Genomic DNA, 17582 nt, shown 5'->3' with positions numbered 1-17582 from the left:
CACCATCTCCTCGGAGCAGAACCGGTGCAGGCGGTGTCTCGGAGCAGACTGAACGCCGAGCAGTGCGCGCACCTACTTTTATACAGCTGGAGGAGATGAGAATGGAGGAGAGACGCGCATGCGCAGTGGGGTTGTGGACGGTGCAACAACAAGGGAGGGACATAGCCCCGACCATGAGACGGCTCCTGGAGCGACAGTGTCGCAGTGTATTCCTGGGCCGGCACGAGACGAGCCCGCTTCCCTTTTAAGGGCTCCTGGAGCGACAGTGTTGCCGGTGTCTCCCTGAGCCGGCACGAGACGAAACGAGCGGCGATGTGGAGAGCGGCGTTATCACAGCTGGTTAGGGCTCCTGGAGCGACAGTGTTGCCGGTGTCTTCCTGAGCCGGCATGACACGAGCCGAGCGGCGAGGAGGAGAGCGGCGTTATCACAGCTGGCGTGGAGAGGGGGAAGGGGGAGAGGTGCGGACGTCGGACGCCGACGGACGACGGAGGGTCGACTAAGAGATGCTTTGCATCTAAAAGAGTGTCCCGGTGTGTTTTTGTAGTACGCGGTACCTTCCAGCGTGAGGCGTGAACGAGTGTCCCGGTGTTCTAGTACCGTGGTTACATCGACGGTGACATGAGACGACGACATGAGGCGCCGACAGACCGAGCCCCTTAGGGGCTTCGCCCCTTAATCACATAAACTGCGCTGGGGTATCTAAGTAATGCGCTCGTGTTGTCCGACAGGTTGCGCGGAAACGAGGCGGCCATCTCGCTCGTTTCGAATGGAAGGTCCACTACTTTGTGTTGGTCCACGATACCAAACTATCCGCCGTGTATGAGACGTTCTATGTAATCGAAGGAGATTCGACAAATGAGACGCTTGATGACTTTGTTGAACGCCTGGTGAAGCGCGGGCGCCGGCGGGTTGCTGAACCCGCTGCGTCGAGGGGGACGTGTGTTGCCGTCACGCGGGTAACTTTTTGCCCATGGACTACAGCAGAAAGTTTGTGACGCAACTTGACGGGGCATGTCTAAGTAATTCGACTACTACGTCACACCAAAACTTTTAGCTGTCGTGGACGTTACAAGACGTTTTGAACTCGTCTTTGAGTATGTTTTCTCCGATGTACTTGTCGCTAATGCGCCATTGCTGATGTTTCTGATGACGGGAGTTGGAGCACAGTACACCCTCAGTTTTCTTTTTTCGTTAAATGTTTCCTCCATTAAGGTTCAACAGTTTATTACGCAGTCCTGACTATCTTGCTTGCAGGCTAGGCAAGTTGTAGCTCAACACCGCCCCTTTTTTGCTTACGTACACAATTGCCTGAAGTTGTCCCTCGTAAGCTGAGCTCTTTTTTCTCGGGGACGTTCGCTATACCGCGTTTTATTCCCTCCTTCAGTTGCTCCTTTCTCCGCCTACACACTCGCATTCATAAGTCGTTTCTGCGCCTTTATTCTTCATCCACGAGCAGTTACTGGGTTGAGCAGCGGGACTCAGCCGCCGTCTACACCACCCGTGCCCGTACCGGAAAATGGGAACGCGTGCTCACTAGTGTGGTAGATAGAACGGCTAAGATAAGACGCACCACTTCGACCAGGCTATACGCAATGGCGGGACGCTGAGGTCCATCCAGCTTCACTCAGTACCCAGGATATGCGGTTAAGTATGGTTCCGCTGCACTCACTCCTGGTGGCAACGGTCGATGGACCACACCTTCCGGCAGGCAAGATAAACACGGAGCTGTTCAGCAGTGCTGTTGAAAATGAACCGGAAGGGTAGTCGGTAACATGCCCGTAGCCCAGAATCGAACCTGGGCATCGCAAATTTTCATATCTAGCCAACTGCTTTTTTTCTGCAAAATCCTATCCATTTTAATTAATGTAACTTTTTCTGGCGCGTCAAAAGTGCGAAGCATCAAGGTTAGGTTTACGGACGAACAGACTAATTTTCTTCTCGTCGGGTACATTGTGGACAAGATCAAGAGTAAAAAAAAAAAAAGAAAATACGCGTGTTTGAGTACGCATGCTTCATGGTTTTAAAAACACGTCTTGCGATATCCATTCCCCCCCTCCCCGCGCCATCTTCCCGTGCCCAGCCCTATCACCAGCAAGCCTCTTGTTTTGATCTGTTCGGAGCTGCCACTCAGCAGTGTAGCTTATTTCCAATTTCAATTTACTGTACTTATAAATAAGATTGACAAAGTTCCTTTGAAATGTTTCCTTAACACCAAATCTGAATTCCAGGCGAAGCTGCAATCACAGCTTTCTTTAAAGCCAAGGGGTGGACATATGCGCGAAGATGTTGTATTTAATTTCCCCAGTGTTTCCAAATACAATGTCTTTTGAGGGGGTTGTGCCAAGAAAGTGGATGGTTCTTAATCCTCTCACTTCACTTACGAAATGTTATCGTTTGCATATGACGAATTTGCAAGGACACTTTTTGTTTCTGTTGAGCGAGAGAGAGAGAGAGAGAGAGAGAGAGAGAGAGAGAGAGAGAGAGAGAGAGAGAGAGAGAGAGAGAGAGAGAGAGAGAGAGAGAGAGAGAGAGAGAGAGAGAGAGAGAGAGAGAGAGAGAGAGAGAGAGAGAGAGGGGGGGGGGGGGGGCGGCTCTTTATTAAAAAAGCAGAGTTTTGCCGGCGTTTGCACTCGTCTACGTGCTTCTCTTCTAGAGGTAGGGGATGAAGGGAAAACAGGGCCTAGAAAGAGGTGGGCAGAAAAAAAAGAACACTGGCGTGGCTTGACGTGATTGACGGACTATTTTTCAGATTGTGTCACAGAACTCGCAATCTTAAAATGTGATCAATCGCTTAGAAAAAAAAAAAAAAACTTCTTGAAAATAGCCTTGTCTATGTTTTTCCCCCATATTGAGGATTTAAAAAGGAGGTTTTTCACTCTATATAAATAATATTTCTAAATATTATGCTATGAAGCACTTCAAAAGCAGGCCGATATGTGTACTGGACTCATTTTAAGGTCAAGGCCTAAACGTTCTTTTTTTATCCGCCGCCGTGGTTCAGTGGCGAAGGTGTTGTGATGGCGAGCTCAAGGTCGCGTGTTCGACCCCGGCAGCAGCGGCTGCTTTTCTAATGGATGCGAAAAGTGAAAACGCCCGTGTGTTCGAGATTTCAGCGCACGTTATAGATCTCAAGGTGGTCAAAGTTAATCCGCAGCCCTCCACTACGACGCGCCTCATAGCCCGGATGTAGCTTCGGCGGGTTAAAACCCACGATTAATAAATTTAATCTGCTTTTTTTTTCTTTTTTTTCTCTGCGTGTTGCTGTTCGTGGTGCAGGTGCAAGTCAGCCATTAAACACTTATACGTCCTTTTCATAGGCAGCACTATACGCGGGTTATCCTCTTTCGTCCTGGATACGGAATTTAGAATGTTTTGTGCAATTACAAAGAGAAAACCTTACCCCCTCAGTTTTCTTTTTTCGTTAAATGTTTCCTCCATTAAGGTTTCACAGTTTATTATGCAGTCCTGACTATCTTGCTTGCAGGCGAGGCAAGTTGCATCTCCACACCGCCCCTTCTTCGCTTACGTACACTAGCAGCGTTTCCTTCGGAAATGTTTGATCATTTACATCATTTCCTTGACATTTTAGACGATGAAGGTTTTACCTGCAAGTAACGGAGGCCGTCGAACAAGCTGCTTATAATCGTGATGCGGTTGCCACCAAGGTCGGCGCTTGTCAGCTTCGTTGTATTTTCGAAGAGACGATTAGGTATGTCCTGGATGTGGTTGCTCGACAGCAACAGGTGCTTCAGGTTTGGTGATGCAGACAGGAATTTTTCATCAATTGCCTCGATTGCGTTCAGTCGAAGATCACACACTGTCAACGCAGGCAACTGCAGCACGCCAGTCAGGAATTTGATGTGGTTCCTGCGTATCTCCAGAACGCGCAAGCGGGTCGCGGCGCTCAGGCCGGTAGGAATGCTCTCCAGTTGGTCCTTCTCCAGAACCAGCCGTTTTAACCGGCCCATTCCAGCGATGGCTGCCTTCTCTATGTCTCGCAGCGGGCAGTTTTTCACGACGAGCATGACAAAGGAGTGGTTTGAAAACCACCCGGCCGGTAACTCACTGATTCGAACGTTGTCGAAAGTGAGCTGCGTGGCGGGGACATTCTGCAGCCTGGCCATATCCGAGCGAAGCTCGTGCAACTGAAGGACGTTCCGGCACCACGCGGTAGGCCCCTCCTTGTTGAGTCGGCAGCGGCAGCGCTCCAGCTGCGGGCAAGTAGCGTTCGCGGGGCGCCACAATTTAGCACTGCGTGCATCGTATAGTTCGTAGAATCCGCACGCAAGCACTAACACGAAGACAAGCACACGACGAGCTTCGCTCATCACCCGGCCCAGCATGGTTTCGTCCCTTTTTCTCTGTGCTGTAGCGTCGCTGCATGTGTGGTCGGAACGGTAAGGAATCCGTCGTAAGGAGGCAACAGTGAGGGTGAGAAGCAAAAGCGAGATACGAGGCACGGATGTTGCTCCATAGTACGGCTTGTCAGAGCGGCTTACAGTTTTCACCGAACAAAGGGGTAGCTCAACACACACGGGTTCTCAACTGCCGCCTTGAAGTGGCCCCACTATTTTGTGCAGAATTTTCACTCAGGTCCGAACATATTCCGCGTATCCAGAGTAGCCGCTTCACGTAACCCCTGCTATTTGAGATTCTATGCGGTACTCCAGGCCGCCGCTGAGCTACCCGTTCACTGAAGCACAAGGGTCTGCCGAGCTCGCTCAAACACGCTCATTGAAGCGTTGCACAACTCACCAAAAAATGATGTATACTGGTGTCGGCTCGCTACTTTTTCGACGCGGCCTCATTCTGTTGTTGGTGTTTTGTTTAACAGTGCCGGAACTTCTCGGCAGCGAGGCGTCTTTGCGGTTGGATTGCCAAGACAGGACGTCGAAACAGGCGCGCGCGCTGGCGGGCTGCCAGTAAGGCGAAGACGACAGTGCGTATCGCACGGGTAAGGGAAACAGCGCTCGCCAGGCCAACGGGCAACCCATTCTGAATCCTTGCACAAACATTTATTGAAAGAGAGAGAGAGAGAGAGAGAGCATGCATTTAATGGTAAAAGTGAGGTTAGCCGAGACATTTCGCTTAGCTTGTTGCGCCATTTGAAGAAACAATAAATTCAAGCCGTTCCACTCAATGTGAAAGCTGTCGGAAGTGCCGAGCAGTGATTCGCCATTATGGGCTGCACCGCCGTTATCCGCTTACTGCTACCACCCCATGCCATTCAAATTTCCCGCCTTCGCAGTGCTCGCGCGCCCCCTGCCTGAAACTGCGCCAGCGGGAGTTCTGTTCTTTTTGTGCTTTTATCCCCGCACGTGCCGGCGTTTCACTGCCACATTTTGCGTTTACTATCGTAAAAACCAACCCAACGGGCGTTCTTAACTAAAGGAACGCGGGCGTTTCCGGTTAATTACGTATATTTTTCCTAAAATGTACCTATAGTTTTCTTTGCGCTAAACAATGGGAAGATGTATGACAAGCGCCAGCGTTTCACGAGTTTCGAACGCTTATGACTATACAAGGTGTCCCAGCTATCATGCACCAAGATTTAAAAAAAGAGTAATGACGTAACTCGAATAAAACCTAGTCATAATGTTTGCAGTAGTGTGGAGAAGCGGACAGTAATTTTTTCGTTAGTGAGACTTCACTAAGAATTGTAATTAATTATCTAACTCGGGAATAACTGTCCTAATCACTGAAGTGTCAATGAGGAGGTACCCACGAGAGGCATCTAATTGCGGTATTTTCAGCGACTAACTAATTGCGTACACATTTATTATGACTGATAAAGAAAACCCGCGAAATATCTAAAATACCACGCGACGGCGCCTCCGCGCGCATCGTAAAGCAATGCCCTCAGACAGGCTGCCTCTGAGTTAGCCAGAATGAAATAAACAAAAGAAAGAAAAAGGAAATCGCGACCGAGGGCCCTAGGGCCCTATTCTCGACTGCACAAATTGCCGGTAATTCGCCCATGTTTTTTGCGTAAGCACGACGTAAGCAATCAGTGACGTGCTGCACCTATAGCTATGACGACATGCAGTGTAATTTGACGAGTCACTCATAAAGATCGCTACCAAGGTATCAAATATTGTGCAAGAAAGATATAAAAACACTTGGCATGTACTATAAAAATTAAGACGGTAGCTGAGGCTGACAAGAAAAACACATTTCTGGAGGTAAAATTTGGCGCCAACACCACAAGGCGATCGAGTAACGTTGATCCAAAAGCGAGCGAAAGGCGGATGTCAGCTAAAGAACATCACACAATTTTTATTACCGTATCTATTTATTTCTTTCAATCGCTTTTAATAACATAGCTGGGATCTCTGCTTCAATGCAAGCGTTGTTGCGTTATCACCTTCCCTGCCGCCACCGCCACCACGTCATCGTCTGCTGCTATGTTACACGTTTATGGCGTGATCACAGAAAAAGACGGCCGTGACCATCGCTTCTATGACACATAAGAGCAGCGAAGCGCTACGCCTGATAACCGTGGAGCGCACCGATGTCGCCGATTCACTCATTCGTCAAGCTCGGCTGCAATCAGCGCTGTAATGAAACAAATAGTCACTTTTCTTTGTTATTTTTCTCTTGAGTTCGATCATGTGACCCAGCAGCTTACTAGGACGAGTATGGACAAATGCCATGCATTGGGTTCTCTTTGTCATCGAGAGGCTTGTACTGCCCTCTTATGATGCGGTTGCGCCAAACAAATAATTTTTATTTTATTGCCAAACATAAAAGCAAAATACTGCACGTTATTTGTATGCTCCATGATCGCTGACTTGGAAGCAGTTGAAACTATAATTTGTTTCGGTAGGAAACATGATTTAAACAGCGCGCATGCGAAACTGCGCCTGCTGAAAATTGCCGCACATTTCGCGGCGCCGTAAGCCGGGCAATTTTTTGCCCTATTTTGCTTGTATTTTGCGACAAAAACAGCCGCCATTTTCAAGCTGTTACGTAGCATTACGTCACTTTTACGCAGGCTGAAGTTGCCAATGCATGACGTAATCGTTCCCGCCAACTGTTTAAATTACGTCACGCCTTCTCAGCCAATCACAGAGGGGGTGTGTATTACAAGCAGTATTGTTGTTGAATAGCAAAGACAGGCTTACGTTGTCATGTCCGCTGCATTTAGTCTGGTTTTTCATTGCCGGTCAAGAATTATGCGCCTTTAGTAACGAGAAATAAGGCAAACTTTAGAACTGTGTCCGTAAACGACATGAAACGTCAAAATGACGACAGCACCCACAACCGCTTTGTCAACCGGAAGCACGTGACCAAAATTGAAACCCAATCAGAAAAGACTTCCGGCAAATTGCCCGAATTGCCGGCAATTTGTGCAGTCGAGAATAGGGCCCCTACTCTCGACTGCACAAATTACCGGCAATTCTGGCAATTGCCGGCAATTGTGTCGATCTAAAGGTCCCTGGTTCGATCCCGGGTTTCGGCATCAGAAAATATAGCGGAAGAACGACACAATCGAGACCTGGGCCATGGCTGCCCTTAGCGGGGACGATAACTCTAATGACAGGGGTGCTTTCATGATGATTATGGTGAACAGCGCATACCCAGCGGGAGATTTAACAGCTTCATTATAGCTGCATTTCGCTTTCCCTTAACCTTAAGTTGCTCCTCGTGAGTTCTTAAGTAGTTATCCCCTTCGTTTATCTTCACTCCCAAATATTTATATTTCTTCACTCTGGGTAATTCGCCTTGCTGGATAGGCACTACGTCAGTTGTAGCATCATTGAAAACCATTATTCCTGATTTTTCTGCACTAAAATTTAATCCGAGGTCGGTGGCTTCCTGGCCGCTAATATTTATTAGCCGTTGCATATCGGTTTGGTTATCAGCTAAAAGCACAATGTCGTCTGCGTATAACATTGCCGGAATATGCTGTTGTACCCCTTCACCTTGTAGCATATGGGTTAGGCTAAACCCTACTTGACTTTCTTCCAGTTTCTTTTCTAACCCTGCCATGTAAAGCATAAACAGTATTGGGCTCAAAGGGCATCCCTGTTTCAGTCCCCGATGGATGTTGACCTGCTGAGCGCATTTCTGTCCTTCCCATGTAAGGTGCACTGTATTGTCTTTATAGATTGCCATAATGAACTGTGTTAACTCGTCATCTAATCCCTGGAGTTTCAGCATCCTCCACAGCCGTTCTCTATTTACGTTGTCATATGCCCCTTTAATGTCCAAGAACGTAATCCATAATGGTCTATTCTGTGCTTTCGCAATTTCAATGCATTGCGTTATCACGAACAAATTGTCATCCAGTCGCCTGTCTTGTCTAAATCCATTCTGCAGTTCCCCAAGTATTTCATTTTCTTCCATCCATGCTTGAATTTCTGATTTTATCGCCTGCATTACGAATCTATACACCACTGACGTTACTGTGAGTGGTCTGTACGAATCAATACTGGCTTTGTCTCCTCTGCCTTTATATATTAAATTCATCCTACTTTCTAGCCAGTCCTCTGGTATTTGTTTGGTTTCTATCACCTTATCTATTGCCCTCATAAACGATTTTTTACTTTTAGGTCCAAGCAAGTTTATCAGTTGCATTGATATTCCGTCCGGGCCCACTGCTGTGTGGGGGAAACCTTTTGCTCTGCTTTTTTCCAATCAAGGTCGCTCAAACTTACTCCCCAATGCGCACGGAAGCGCCGTCACGTGGTATTTTCCATATTTCGCGGGTTTTCTTTATCAGCCAGTATAAATGAGTACGCAATTAGTTCGTCGCTGAAAATACCGCAGTTAGATGCCCTTCGTGGGTACCTAACAGTGCCCCTCATTGGCACTTCAGTGATTGCGACAGTTATTCTCGAGTTAGATAATCAATTACAAGTAATTAGTGAAGTCTCATCAATGAAAAAACTACTGCCCGATTCTCCACTGTACTGCAAACATTATGCAATAGGTTTTCTTCGAGTAACGCCATTGCTCTTTTTTAAAATCTTGGTGCATGATAGCTAGGACAACCTGTATAAACCGCGTGGCTTTCGAAGCCTCTGGGGTACGCCGCGAACAGCAGCATTACCCCAGGATGCCGCCTTGGGGCTCTATATACTTTGAGTCGAGCGAGCTAGCTAGGACAAGGCGAGCGCCTAAAGTGCTCTGCACTTAAAACATGATCGATTGAGGGCTTGTAAAATAAATAAATAAATAAATACTTACATACATAAATAAATACCGTAAACGTGAGGCGCTGCGCCCGAAATTTCAAGCACATACACAAAAATTGGCAGTGAAGTTAGTCACAACACTTGGTCCAAGCCAGTGCTACGCAAGAACACCAGCAGAGCTTTGGCAGCCCGTGCGGCCTGGCGTGGTGTTCCGACCAAGGGCCCAAAACTGCCCTCTGTTCAAGGCCTGCGTGGTGTGGCATACACAAAGATGTAAGAAGAATATGCCTTGGCACTGTTAAGTTTTGGACAGAGTGGTGAAGAGTCCTGCTGAATTTTGCAGAGGAAATAAAAGGCTACACGGAGAAATTGTGCACTGGAATGGAAACAGAGTATTCTGTTCATCTCATTAGTTTTAAACGCGTTTAAATAGCTGGCTAGGATGCAAAGCAGACGCCTGACTTGGCTTGGTCTGGTTTCCTTCACCCATATTTTATGTGGCCACGTGCGGGATTAACAAAAAAAAAAAAAGATATCGGCCTTAGGAATAACGCACCTACTTAATGAAAGCATAAAGAGTAAATGCACAAATTTTGTTAAAGAAATAAACAAAAGGAAAACGTGAAAGCGGATTGAATGTCAAAGCACGAGTGACAGATAAGACAAAGAAAAAACTGAGGGGACATTTAAGGCTGCTTACATGTGATGATGTGAAAGAATTACATTTGACGTTAGGCTGTGAGATCTTCTTAGTCTATTTGTGGCTCGACCGTAATTATGTTTTCTTTTGTTGCGGCAAAGTCTTCGTCATCACTCAGAGAGATATGTGTATGGCGTGGAATCATCGTTCTGTAACGGTTGCTGTTGTGTGTGTTGTTCGTGGTTTCTTTTAGCTGCAGCGGGCGCCCGCCTCTTGGCTCTCCATGCGGCATTTTTGTATTGCGTTGCACCTCCGTCTGAGGCGTATTTCCGTGGCACGCTTCACAGCTGCCGCTTAATGTAGGCCCTTTAGAATCCGGGCATTACAGACATCGTCGACCGCAGAACTGTGCCTGATGGTGCGACCCTCTCATAACCATCGGCATGATACTTTTTCCATTGCGTTGTTTTCTTATCTCTGTTACTATAACTAAGAAGGTTTATCAATCATCGTTGGCCCTACACATCGCCATTAGCGTAAGCGTGCTCTACTTCTGCAATAAGCATGCTGGAACCACTCCCGTAGGCTTCGAATCGTGCGTTACGTCTTCTACATTATTATCGTCATGATCTTTTTCCTCCGCTGCGTTTACTTAGCGTCTGTTGTTTTCTTTTTCTTCCCCATTTTTCAATTAGCATGTTCAGATTACTCCTGTAGGCCTTATCGCATTTCTTTAGCGATGTTTGTATGTCGAAGGGTATACAACGGGCTCCCTAGGTTCACATTTAGTCAGCTACAACCTAGAGTACCAAAATGTCGGCCTTGGTGCAGGGTGTTCAGTTTTGCACCAGTATTCTGTAGGCCTCGGGTTAAAATTCCAGAGCCAAGTTCACCGAAGGCTTTCCTTCACATTTACGACTTTGCGCCATCGTCCATTTTTGTGACCATCGCACGGTCACGCTGGTGCAGACGCCGGATTTTCGCGTAAGGGGGCTCTAATGTTTCCACATTTGAATAATATTTTATGATGAAAGAAAAGAAAGAGTAATAAATTAAATTGTCTAGGAATGAAGACTACTTTTAGAGGATCTATCTGTTTCGAATGAAGTAGCCTTCAGATAAAAGCTAGGTATAGTACCACTTTACCTTAACGTCGGGCTCAGTGCGGAGGCCCAGTGGGCCCCCGGGGAGTGCAGGGCTCTGGCCATGACTGCCTTTTGTGTGGCCAGGTCAGAGTTGCCCAGTGCCAGCTCCCGCTGAGAGGCTGAGGAAATAAGGGGGCAGGGTCCGCGCGGACACTGACATAGGGAGTGGAAGAGTGTTTCCATAGGGAGTGGAAGAGTGTTTCCAGCGGGGTGTCGCATGAGGGGCAGTGAGGGGAGGCGAATTGCTGTAGGTGGGTGTGCACAAGGACAATGCCGTGCGGGAAAGTGTGTTATTGTAAGAGGTGCCGCATGCAGGCCGCCGTCGGAGTAAGTGAAGGGTGCGGGAGTGGCAGGTTCTTGCGAAGGAGACGGCAATGGTGAGTTATATCTCTGTACGTCAGAAGTGTCAAATGCAACATCTCGGGGATGCCACGTGTAAGGGTAAAAAAAAAAAAAAGGGATTCCGGGATATCAGAGTTCGGGCCTGTTGGTGTGCTTTCTCATTAACACCTACACCGGTGTGAGCCGGAGTACGCAGCAGCATCACGGGGTGGGTAGGAGGATTATGTGGAAGAATATTGAGTGCAGCAACGAAAATGACGCTCTTTGAAGGGGCCATGAAGAGAAAATACAAGTTTGCTTCATTAAAGAGACTGATTTGTCCCGGTAACGATGATGCCAAATGTGCCGCCAACTTCAAACGCATAATCACTATGTGAAAGAAGACGTGAAACCGAAACGACTCCCCTGCCACTTTTCGGCGACTTCTCTATGACGTCACAGATGGGTGAACTAGATAGGTTTGGGTGAACTACGGCCCCTCCGAGAAACATGGATGGGCTATTGTAGCGGGGCACCTAGTTTCGCATCACTTGAATGCTAACGTGCAGTTACCAAACTGAAAACCACATTTTTAGTGCTGGTTCATACTACGTCCCTCGTACCGATTAGACGTAAATGTAGCGCAAAATAGTGCAAAAAAAAATCAAAGTTTCTTCCGTTTTCTCGCTTCAAAAACATCTTTCGTTTCGTGGCTGAAGTAAAGCTGCGTGAGTTACCAACAGCTAGTTCTTTCATGTTGAACAAGCGTGTATTTTGTCTTCATGGCCCCTTTAAATAATTCTGTACGGCAGTTTGGGAGTAGAAAAAAATGATGCAGGTAAGCATATTTTCTCCGTTTCGAACTTGAAAAGCAGGGCACCATACGTTCAGGAAAACGAGGGAAGTTACATAGCACTTTGTACCTAACAAAAGCGTTTGCACATTGTAATTTAAGACGGGTTGTGCGCCACCACGTTTCCTTGAGCTCATTGAAATGTTTTCTCTCTCTTTCTCCTTGGCAAACCAGAGCAGGAGGCATAATTTTACGGCAGCGTGCAGCTTCCCGGGGCATTCTCCACAAGAAGCAATGTAGCAATCGTGACTGTTGCCGGAAGCGATGTGAGTGCGCTCGGCTGTGCTTATCGGCTCCGGCCCGACTACGCCGGATTCATGCCAGACCGGAGGTGCTCCAACAATTTTGATGTGCGACACGAGGCGTGGCATACGCCGACAAGGGCACTGGAGACGCCTGTGGCTGCGCCGAGGCGAGCACCGGGAGGGCTTCATCACGTCGTAAAGTACGTATCGCCCCTCGCCTTCTTTTAAAGGCAAGTTTTCTTTGGCTTGTCAGCCATGTTTGGAGGGGTCTGCTGCTGCTGCTGCTTCTTTATGGCACCTCCACCGCTGGGTTTTATCTTATACTCTACGACGGGACCGAGCTTATCGCGCACGCGGGGCCCGGTCAGCGACTTGCAGTGGGGCGGGGGCGTGGCGAAGTTGCACGAGATAACTCCCGTTTCCTCAGTGGGCGCCCGAAGGGTCGGCTGGGGAAACTCCAGTTCCTATGTGTAAAACTTTGAACGTTTTTCCTTACGTCTCGTATTTCTGGGCGCACTAGCCGCGGCTCACCTTTTCGAATAATCAGCAACTACGCCAAAAACAATAACACTAAAATATGTCACACGACAGTTCATTTCAATCCAGGTATGCCACGATGAAAGCTTTGCATTACGTCTATTCCCACCTCTGCGTGGGATCCGCCAATTATTTAAATGTGTGCCGTTTCCATGGTCACGACATCAGCGCTTGCTGGAAATAAAAGTTTATACTCTCCCTCTATGTTGAATCACTGAGGACCACCCTCTGTCCGTCTTAAAGGGACCCTGAAACACTTACCATCGACTACTCGGCATGTATTTTGGGGTAAAGCCTATTGTCCCAGCAATCTCCTCCCGCAAGAATTATGAAAATCCGTTCACTATCACCGAAACTACGCGCGATGAAAAATCGCGCATAAATGTTCCCTCTCAACTCAACCGCGGACAACGCGACGAAAGCTGCGCGCTCTCTCCCGGAGAGGGGGGCGGCGCGCGGCGTTCTGTTCGGTGGCCTTCGATATGTCACTGGCCGGGGAGTTTCGTCCTTTTCCCCGCAACGTGGACGGACCTATTTCCGGTCTGGTGCCACAAAAAAGCAGGCATGGTGGCCTGCTCGCAAGCAAGCGCTCAGGCTGGTAGGGCGTTTTTGGAGCAATAAACGTTTGTTGTCGAGTGGGCTCGTTGAAAATTCAATATTTAGTTCGTCACTCAAACTCCGCGCGCACTCAAAACAAAAGAAACACGCGGACAGGTTCAAACATAGAAGAGGTTCATACACAGCGCCGTCGACGGCTGATCGTTACAGGAAATGCCAGAATTTAGCCGCGAAGTTGACCAGCGACAGCCAATAGGACAGCCAGGACAGCCATGGCCCGATTGACGTCGCAGAGGCCATGCCAGGGGTGCATAATGAGGAGAATTGAAGAGAGAGCGGTTGGTTTTTCCGCGTCTTTCACGGCGATTTGCGCGCTTACCGGTTCACGTCCACGTGTAATATTTGGCTCGGGTGTCCTGGAAGTCTAATCTAAACGTCGCGCAGGTTTACTTTCACTGCACGATGAGTGTTGCAGGGTCCCTTTAAAGCTTCACGTGTCAAACTTACGCCCCATAAGAAAATTCTGGTGCTCAAGTGCAATCGGTTTTCATATTTTCATAGAACACCGTTTACATTGCCTCTACATCCTAAGCGTGTATAGCAGTGAAGCAGACTTTAAAGTGGTTCAATGCATAGCACTAATGAATGGAGTCTTGCGGAGGTATATAAAAATTCCCCAGGGCCTTCGCAGTTTTTTACGAGACCGCTATTTTGCTCCTGAAAACTTGTGTTCTTAGCAATGCATTTTTTAAAGTAGTGAAGCCGACTTCAAGAATGCTTGGTGCACAGCAACATGTGGTGTGATAAAGCTATTTAACAGGTGCTAGGGCCCTCATAATTTGATACCAAACATCGTATATTGACCACTAAAGCTGTCTTCACGGCAATATATTTGCGTACAGCCGTAACGCCACTTTTCAAGGGGCTTGATATATAGAGTTGTTAGGAATACATGTGGTATCGTGGGAGTACTAAATAGGAGACCCTACGCGGCATTTCCCATTTTATATGATACTCTTATACTGCCTCTGAAAATGCCCTCCCCCCAGCATTGCAACTGGGTATAGTTAGATGCTCGGTGCGTAACAGAGCGTCTTGCGCATGTGCCGGTGAATGCCGCGTAGCCGTTCAATGCTGTTAGTGGGCATCCAAAACGGCTTGCATCGAGGTAGCGTGACGGGAGAATGACGATTTACGTGCAGAGCCCTTTAGGGGCCCGCGTTGTCGTCGTAGCTCGTTTGCTGTCACAACGTCTAGCAACTGCCGGGATCAGGCGGCGCAGAGAGATAAGGGACCCAAGCAGAGCCCCATGGCGTTACGGCATAACGGACCCAAACAGAGGTTTCGAAAAACAAGCGGTTTATACAGTCATAACCGTTCAAATGTCCTGAACCGCTGGCGCTTGTCATACATCTCCCCGTTGTATAGCGCAAAGAAAACTGCAAGTACAGGTGCTGCAAAAATAATACGCAGCACGGGAGCGGTGGCCGGAGCGGGTAAAACTTGAGTTCCTGTATATCGCGTAGCGCAAGAGTTGCGCGTCTGATTGCCACATGCCACGAGGTCCAGTTCGGCAGGAAAGCCCGCTTTCAGTGCTGCGCACACGACCCCGTATTCAGTCAGTTCTGCTCAACTGAGCATCGGTGGTTGTGGAAGCGGCGGCAGCGGCGGCGGCACGCAGCCGAGAATCGTGCGCCAGTTTTAAAGACGATAGTCTTTCTTGGGCTACTTAAACCCAGAAATTTTGGTCTGTCTGTCTGTCTGTCTGTCCGTCTGTCTGTCTGTGACTCGATTCAGCCACCCGGCCAAAGCAAAACAATGCCTGCGCAATAGTCTTATATAGTCACAGCTAAATCTACCCATCTATGTCCGGTGTAATGTTCATACTTGTCAACATTGTTGAAGAAGAACAAGACATTACGGAAATATGAGACAACAAATCAATACAAAAGTGATATTTGCAGTGCTCCTTTATAAAAAAATCAAACATGCTCGACTTTTCTGAAATTAAATACTTCATCAACTGCAGAAAAATAATTCACTCCGCCGTCGCCTGCTGTCGCCCGCGCCACTATAGCTTCTGGCGCCATTTTAAGAAATAAACCGGCAACAGTTACGCAAGGTTCCACTAGATAGGTTCCACGTTCTGCTTGCAACGCACGTGGAGTAGGGAAACGCGGTTGTATAAACGTTGAAGTAGGGCACCTCGATTAACGCGCGTCTTCGCCGTACGGCAGCGTTCGCATAGAGACAATCGGTTTGGAGCAGTGGAACGCGGGAAATTTAAAATGATTTAAGCAAACCTTTGGCGTATTTACCTTGGGAGGAGTGCGACGCAAGAGGAACAACATGAGAGGTGAGCGGGAAAGCGAAGGGAGGCATTTACTTCGCAAAAACCGATAAAGACTATCGTCTTTTGACGGCATTTGCACCGAAAGGAGCAGATACGCGGCCAATTTTTTTGTCCGGTCGCTCCTCGCCACTCCTCCTCGCCGCTGCCGCCGGCGCGGCGGCCTACATACGAGAAAGGTAGCTTTCCCGCACGACCTGAAACTCAAGATGGCGGATGGACGCGCAACTCTGCTCCCCTAGGGGAGCTATATATAGGGACTCTAGGCAAAACTGCATGCCAGCGCGATCTATGCGGAGATGCGCCGCAGATAGCGAGATTGCGCGGGAACATCCGGCTGGCCCCTCTCGCTGTTCTGACGCTCGCCTTATCGCCGGCTCAAGCGATGCCGCGCTGCTGCCACCCCTGCTCGTCAGGGGCGCTTTCGGAGCTTCCTGAAGGCCTGTTTACGCAGAGCCAGCGAAGAAAGCTTCGCCTTCAGCGGGGTCCGCTTTCTGCTTCGTCATAATTTCCACCGATTTCACTATGGGTGCCTGCCGTGCTTCGCGATCCGGTGGCATTCATTACGGTGGCATGGATGCCAAAGATACCTGCAGCCTGCAGATAACAAAGCTACCTGCAGCCTAGGACTACTAAGTACGCTCCGTGGCCTGAGGTCTAAAAAGAACTCGTCGATCGCAATGAAATTGTGCTCCTAATTTGGTTGGCATTCAAGGAATTAAAAAAAGGCGCAGCTTCCACTAGTGGTGCAAGGCTGGAGAAACAGCAGAGATGGAGGCCCCTCTCCCTTCATCGGACACCCAGGTGTTGCACCTGACACGGGTTTCCGAACTTGCCGCCGTGTCTCCATGACTGGCAGGCCCAGATCGCTTTCTCCGCAGTCTTTCACATCTCTCACAAAGTGCAACGCGTCAGCACGTGGTAGAACCGACGGCAACCGGCTTCGCGAACTCAACCTTGGCCAACGGCGTGGTCACGGGAGTGCTGGCCGTGCGTGGCGCGTCGTCGCCGCGATACCTAGAGTTCCTCTACACAGCTCTCTGCGGGAGCTGTACAGAGGAACTCTAGCGTACCGGGTGAGTGGCGAACGAAGACGGCTCCGGAGAAGCACCCCGCTGGCACCACCCGCTGGCACCTCCCTCGCAGGAACCTCAATTTTTCAACGAACCCTATTCGGACCCCTGCTCGTGGGAAGTCGATTCGGAGATTCTGCCGGTGCTGGTCGATTCAGAAGTCCCTACTCCCTCGGCGACAGTGGCAGATATCCGAGCTAGCTCAGCGGTACCCTGCTCGGAGATTCCGTCTGCGCAGGTGATCAGGGAAAAATTCTCCGCGCGGCCACGACGACAGATACCTGTGTCTGAGTATACCTGACACTTGAGCGACCGAATGAAATATTTGTCTCCACAGTGAGCGACAGGGTTATCGGGTTCGCCCCCTGTATTTAACAGGAAGCAAAGCCTCAACTTTGTTGGTGGAGCCGTAGTCTATCGTGCGCGAGTACCCGAACCCGTGCGTGAGTCGTCGGATTCCGTTGGCGCTAATGTACGGCTGGTGGTGCTTACTCTAGCAGAGCTAGTCGGGGGTCAACTACTATACCGTACGTTAGCTCACAAGGCCGCACACCTAATACAGTACAACGAGCACATGTACATAGGCACATCAAAGAACTGTACCCACCCGGCCATGCACACCACCACATTAACCTTGACTTTGAACCAAACCAATCTGTCAGAGAGAGAGAGAGAGAGAGAGAGAGAGAGAGAGAGAGAGAGAGAGAGAGAGAGAGAGA

General features: G+C 48.8%; 2 protein-coding genes across 2 annotated transcripts in view; one reads left to right on the top strand and one right to left on the bottom strand.

Moving 5' to 3' along the window:
- The window catches only part of LOC144155738 (toll-like receptor 2 type-1), a 31361-nt gene extending 26757 nt beyond the window's left edge, over window positions 1-4604 (bottom strand). The window contains exon 1 of the mRNA XM_077687350.1: window positions 3607-4604. Coding sequence (XP_077543476.1) covers window positions 3607-4344 — 738 coding nt within the window. The 5' untranslated portion in view covers window positions 4345-4604. The remainder of the gene's footprint in view (window positions 1-3606) is intronic.
- A 7629-nt stretch (window positions 4605-12233) lies between these two features.
- Window positions 12234-17582, top strand: part of LOC144155742 (uncharacterized) — a 61111-nt gene continuing 55762 nt past the window's right edge. Inside the window, exon 1 of the mRNA XM_077687356.1 lies at window positions 12234-12545. The gene's annotated coding sequence lies outside the window, so the exon portion shown is untranslated. The remainder of the gene's footprint in view (window positions 12546-17582) is intronic.

This window comes from Haemaphysalis longicornis, unplaced genomic scaffold (genome assembly GCF_048455015.1).
Source record: "Haemaphysalis longicornis isolate Haplotype H1 unplaced genomic scaffold, Haemaphysalis longicornis Haplotype H1 scaffold_1, whole genome shotgun sequence".
In the NCBI taxonomy this organism is placed as follows: domain Eukaryota; kingdom Metazoa; phylum Arthropoda; class Arachnida; order Ixodida; family Ixodidae; genus Haemaphysalis; species Haemaphysalis longicornis.
The sequence above is the reverse complement of the archived record's forward strand: the minus strand, read 5'-3'. Positions and strand labels throughout refer to the sequence as shown.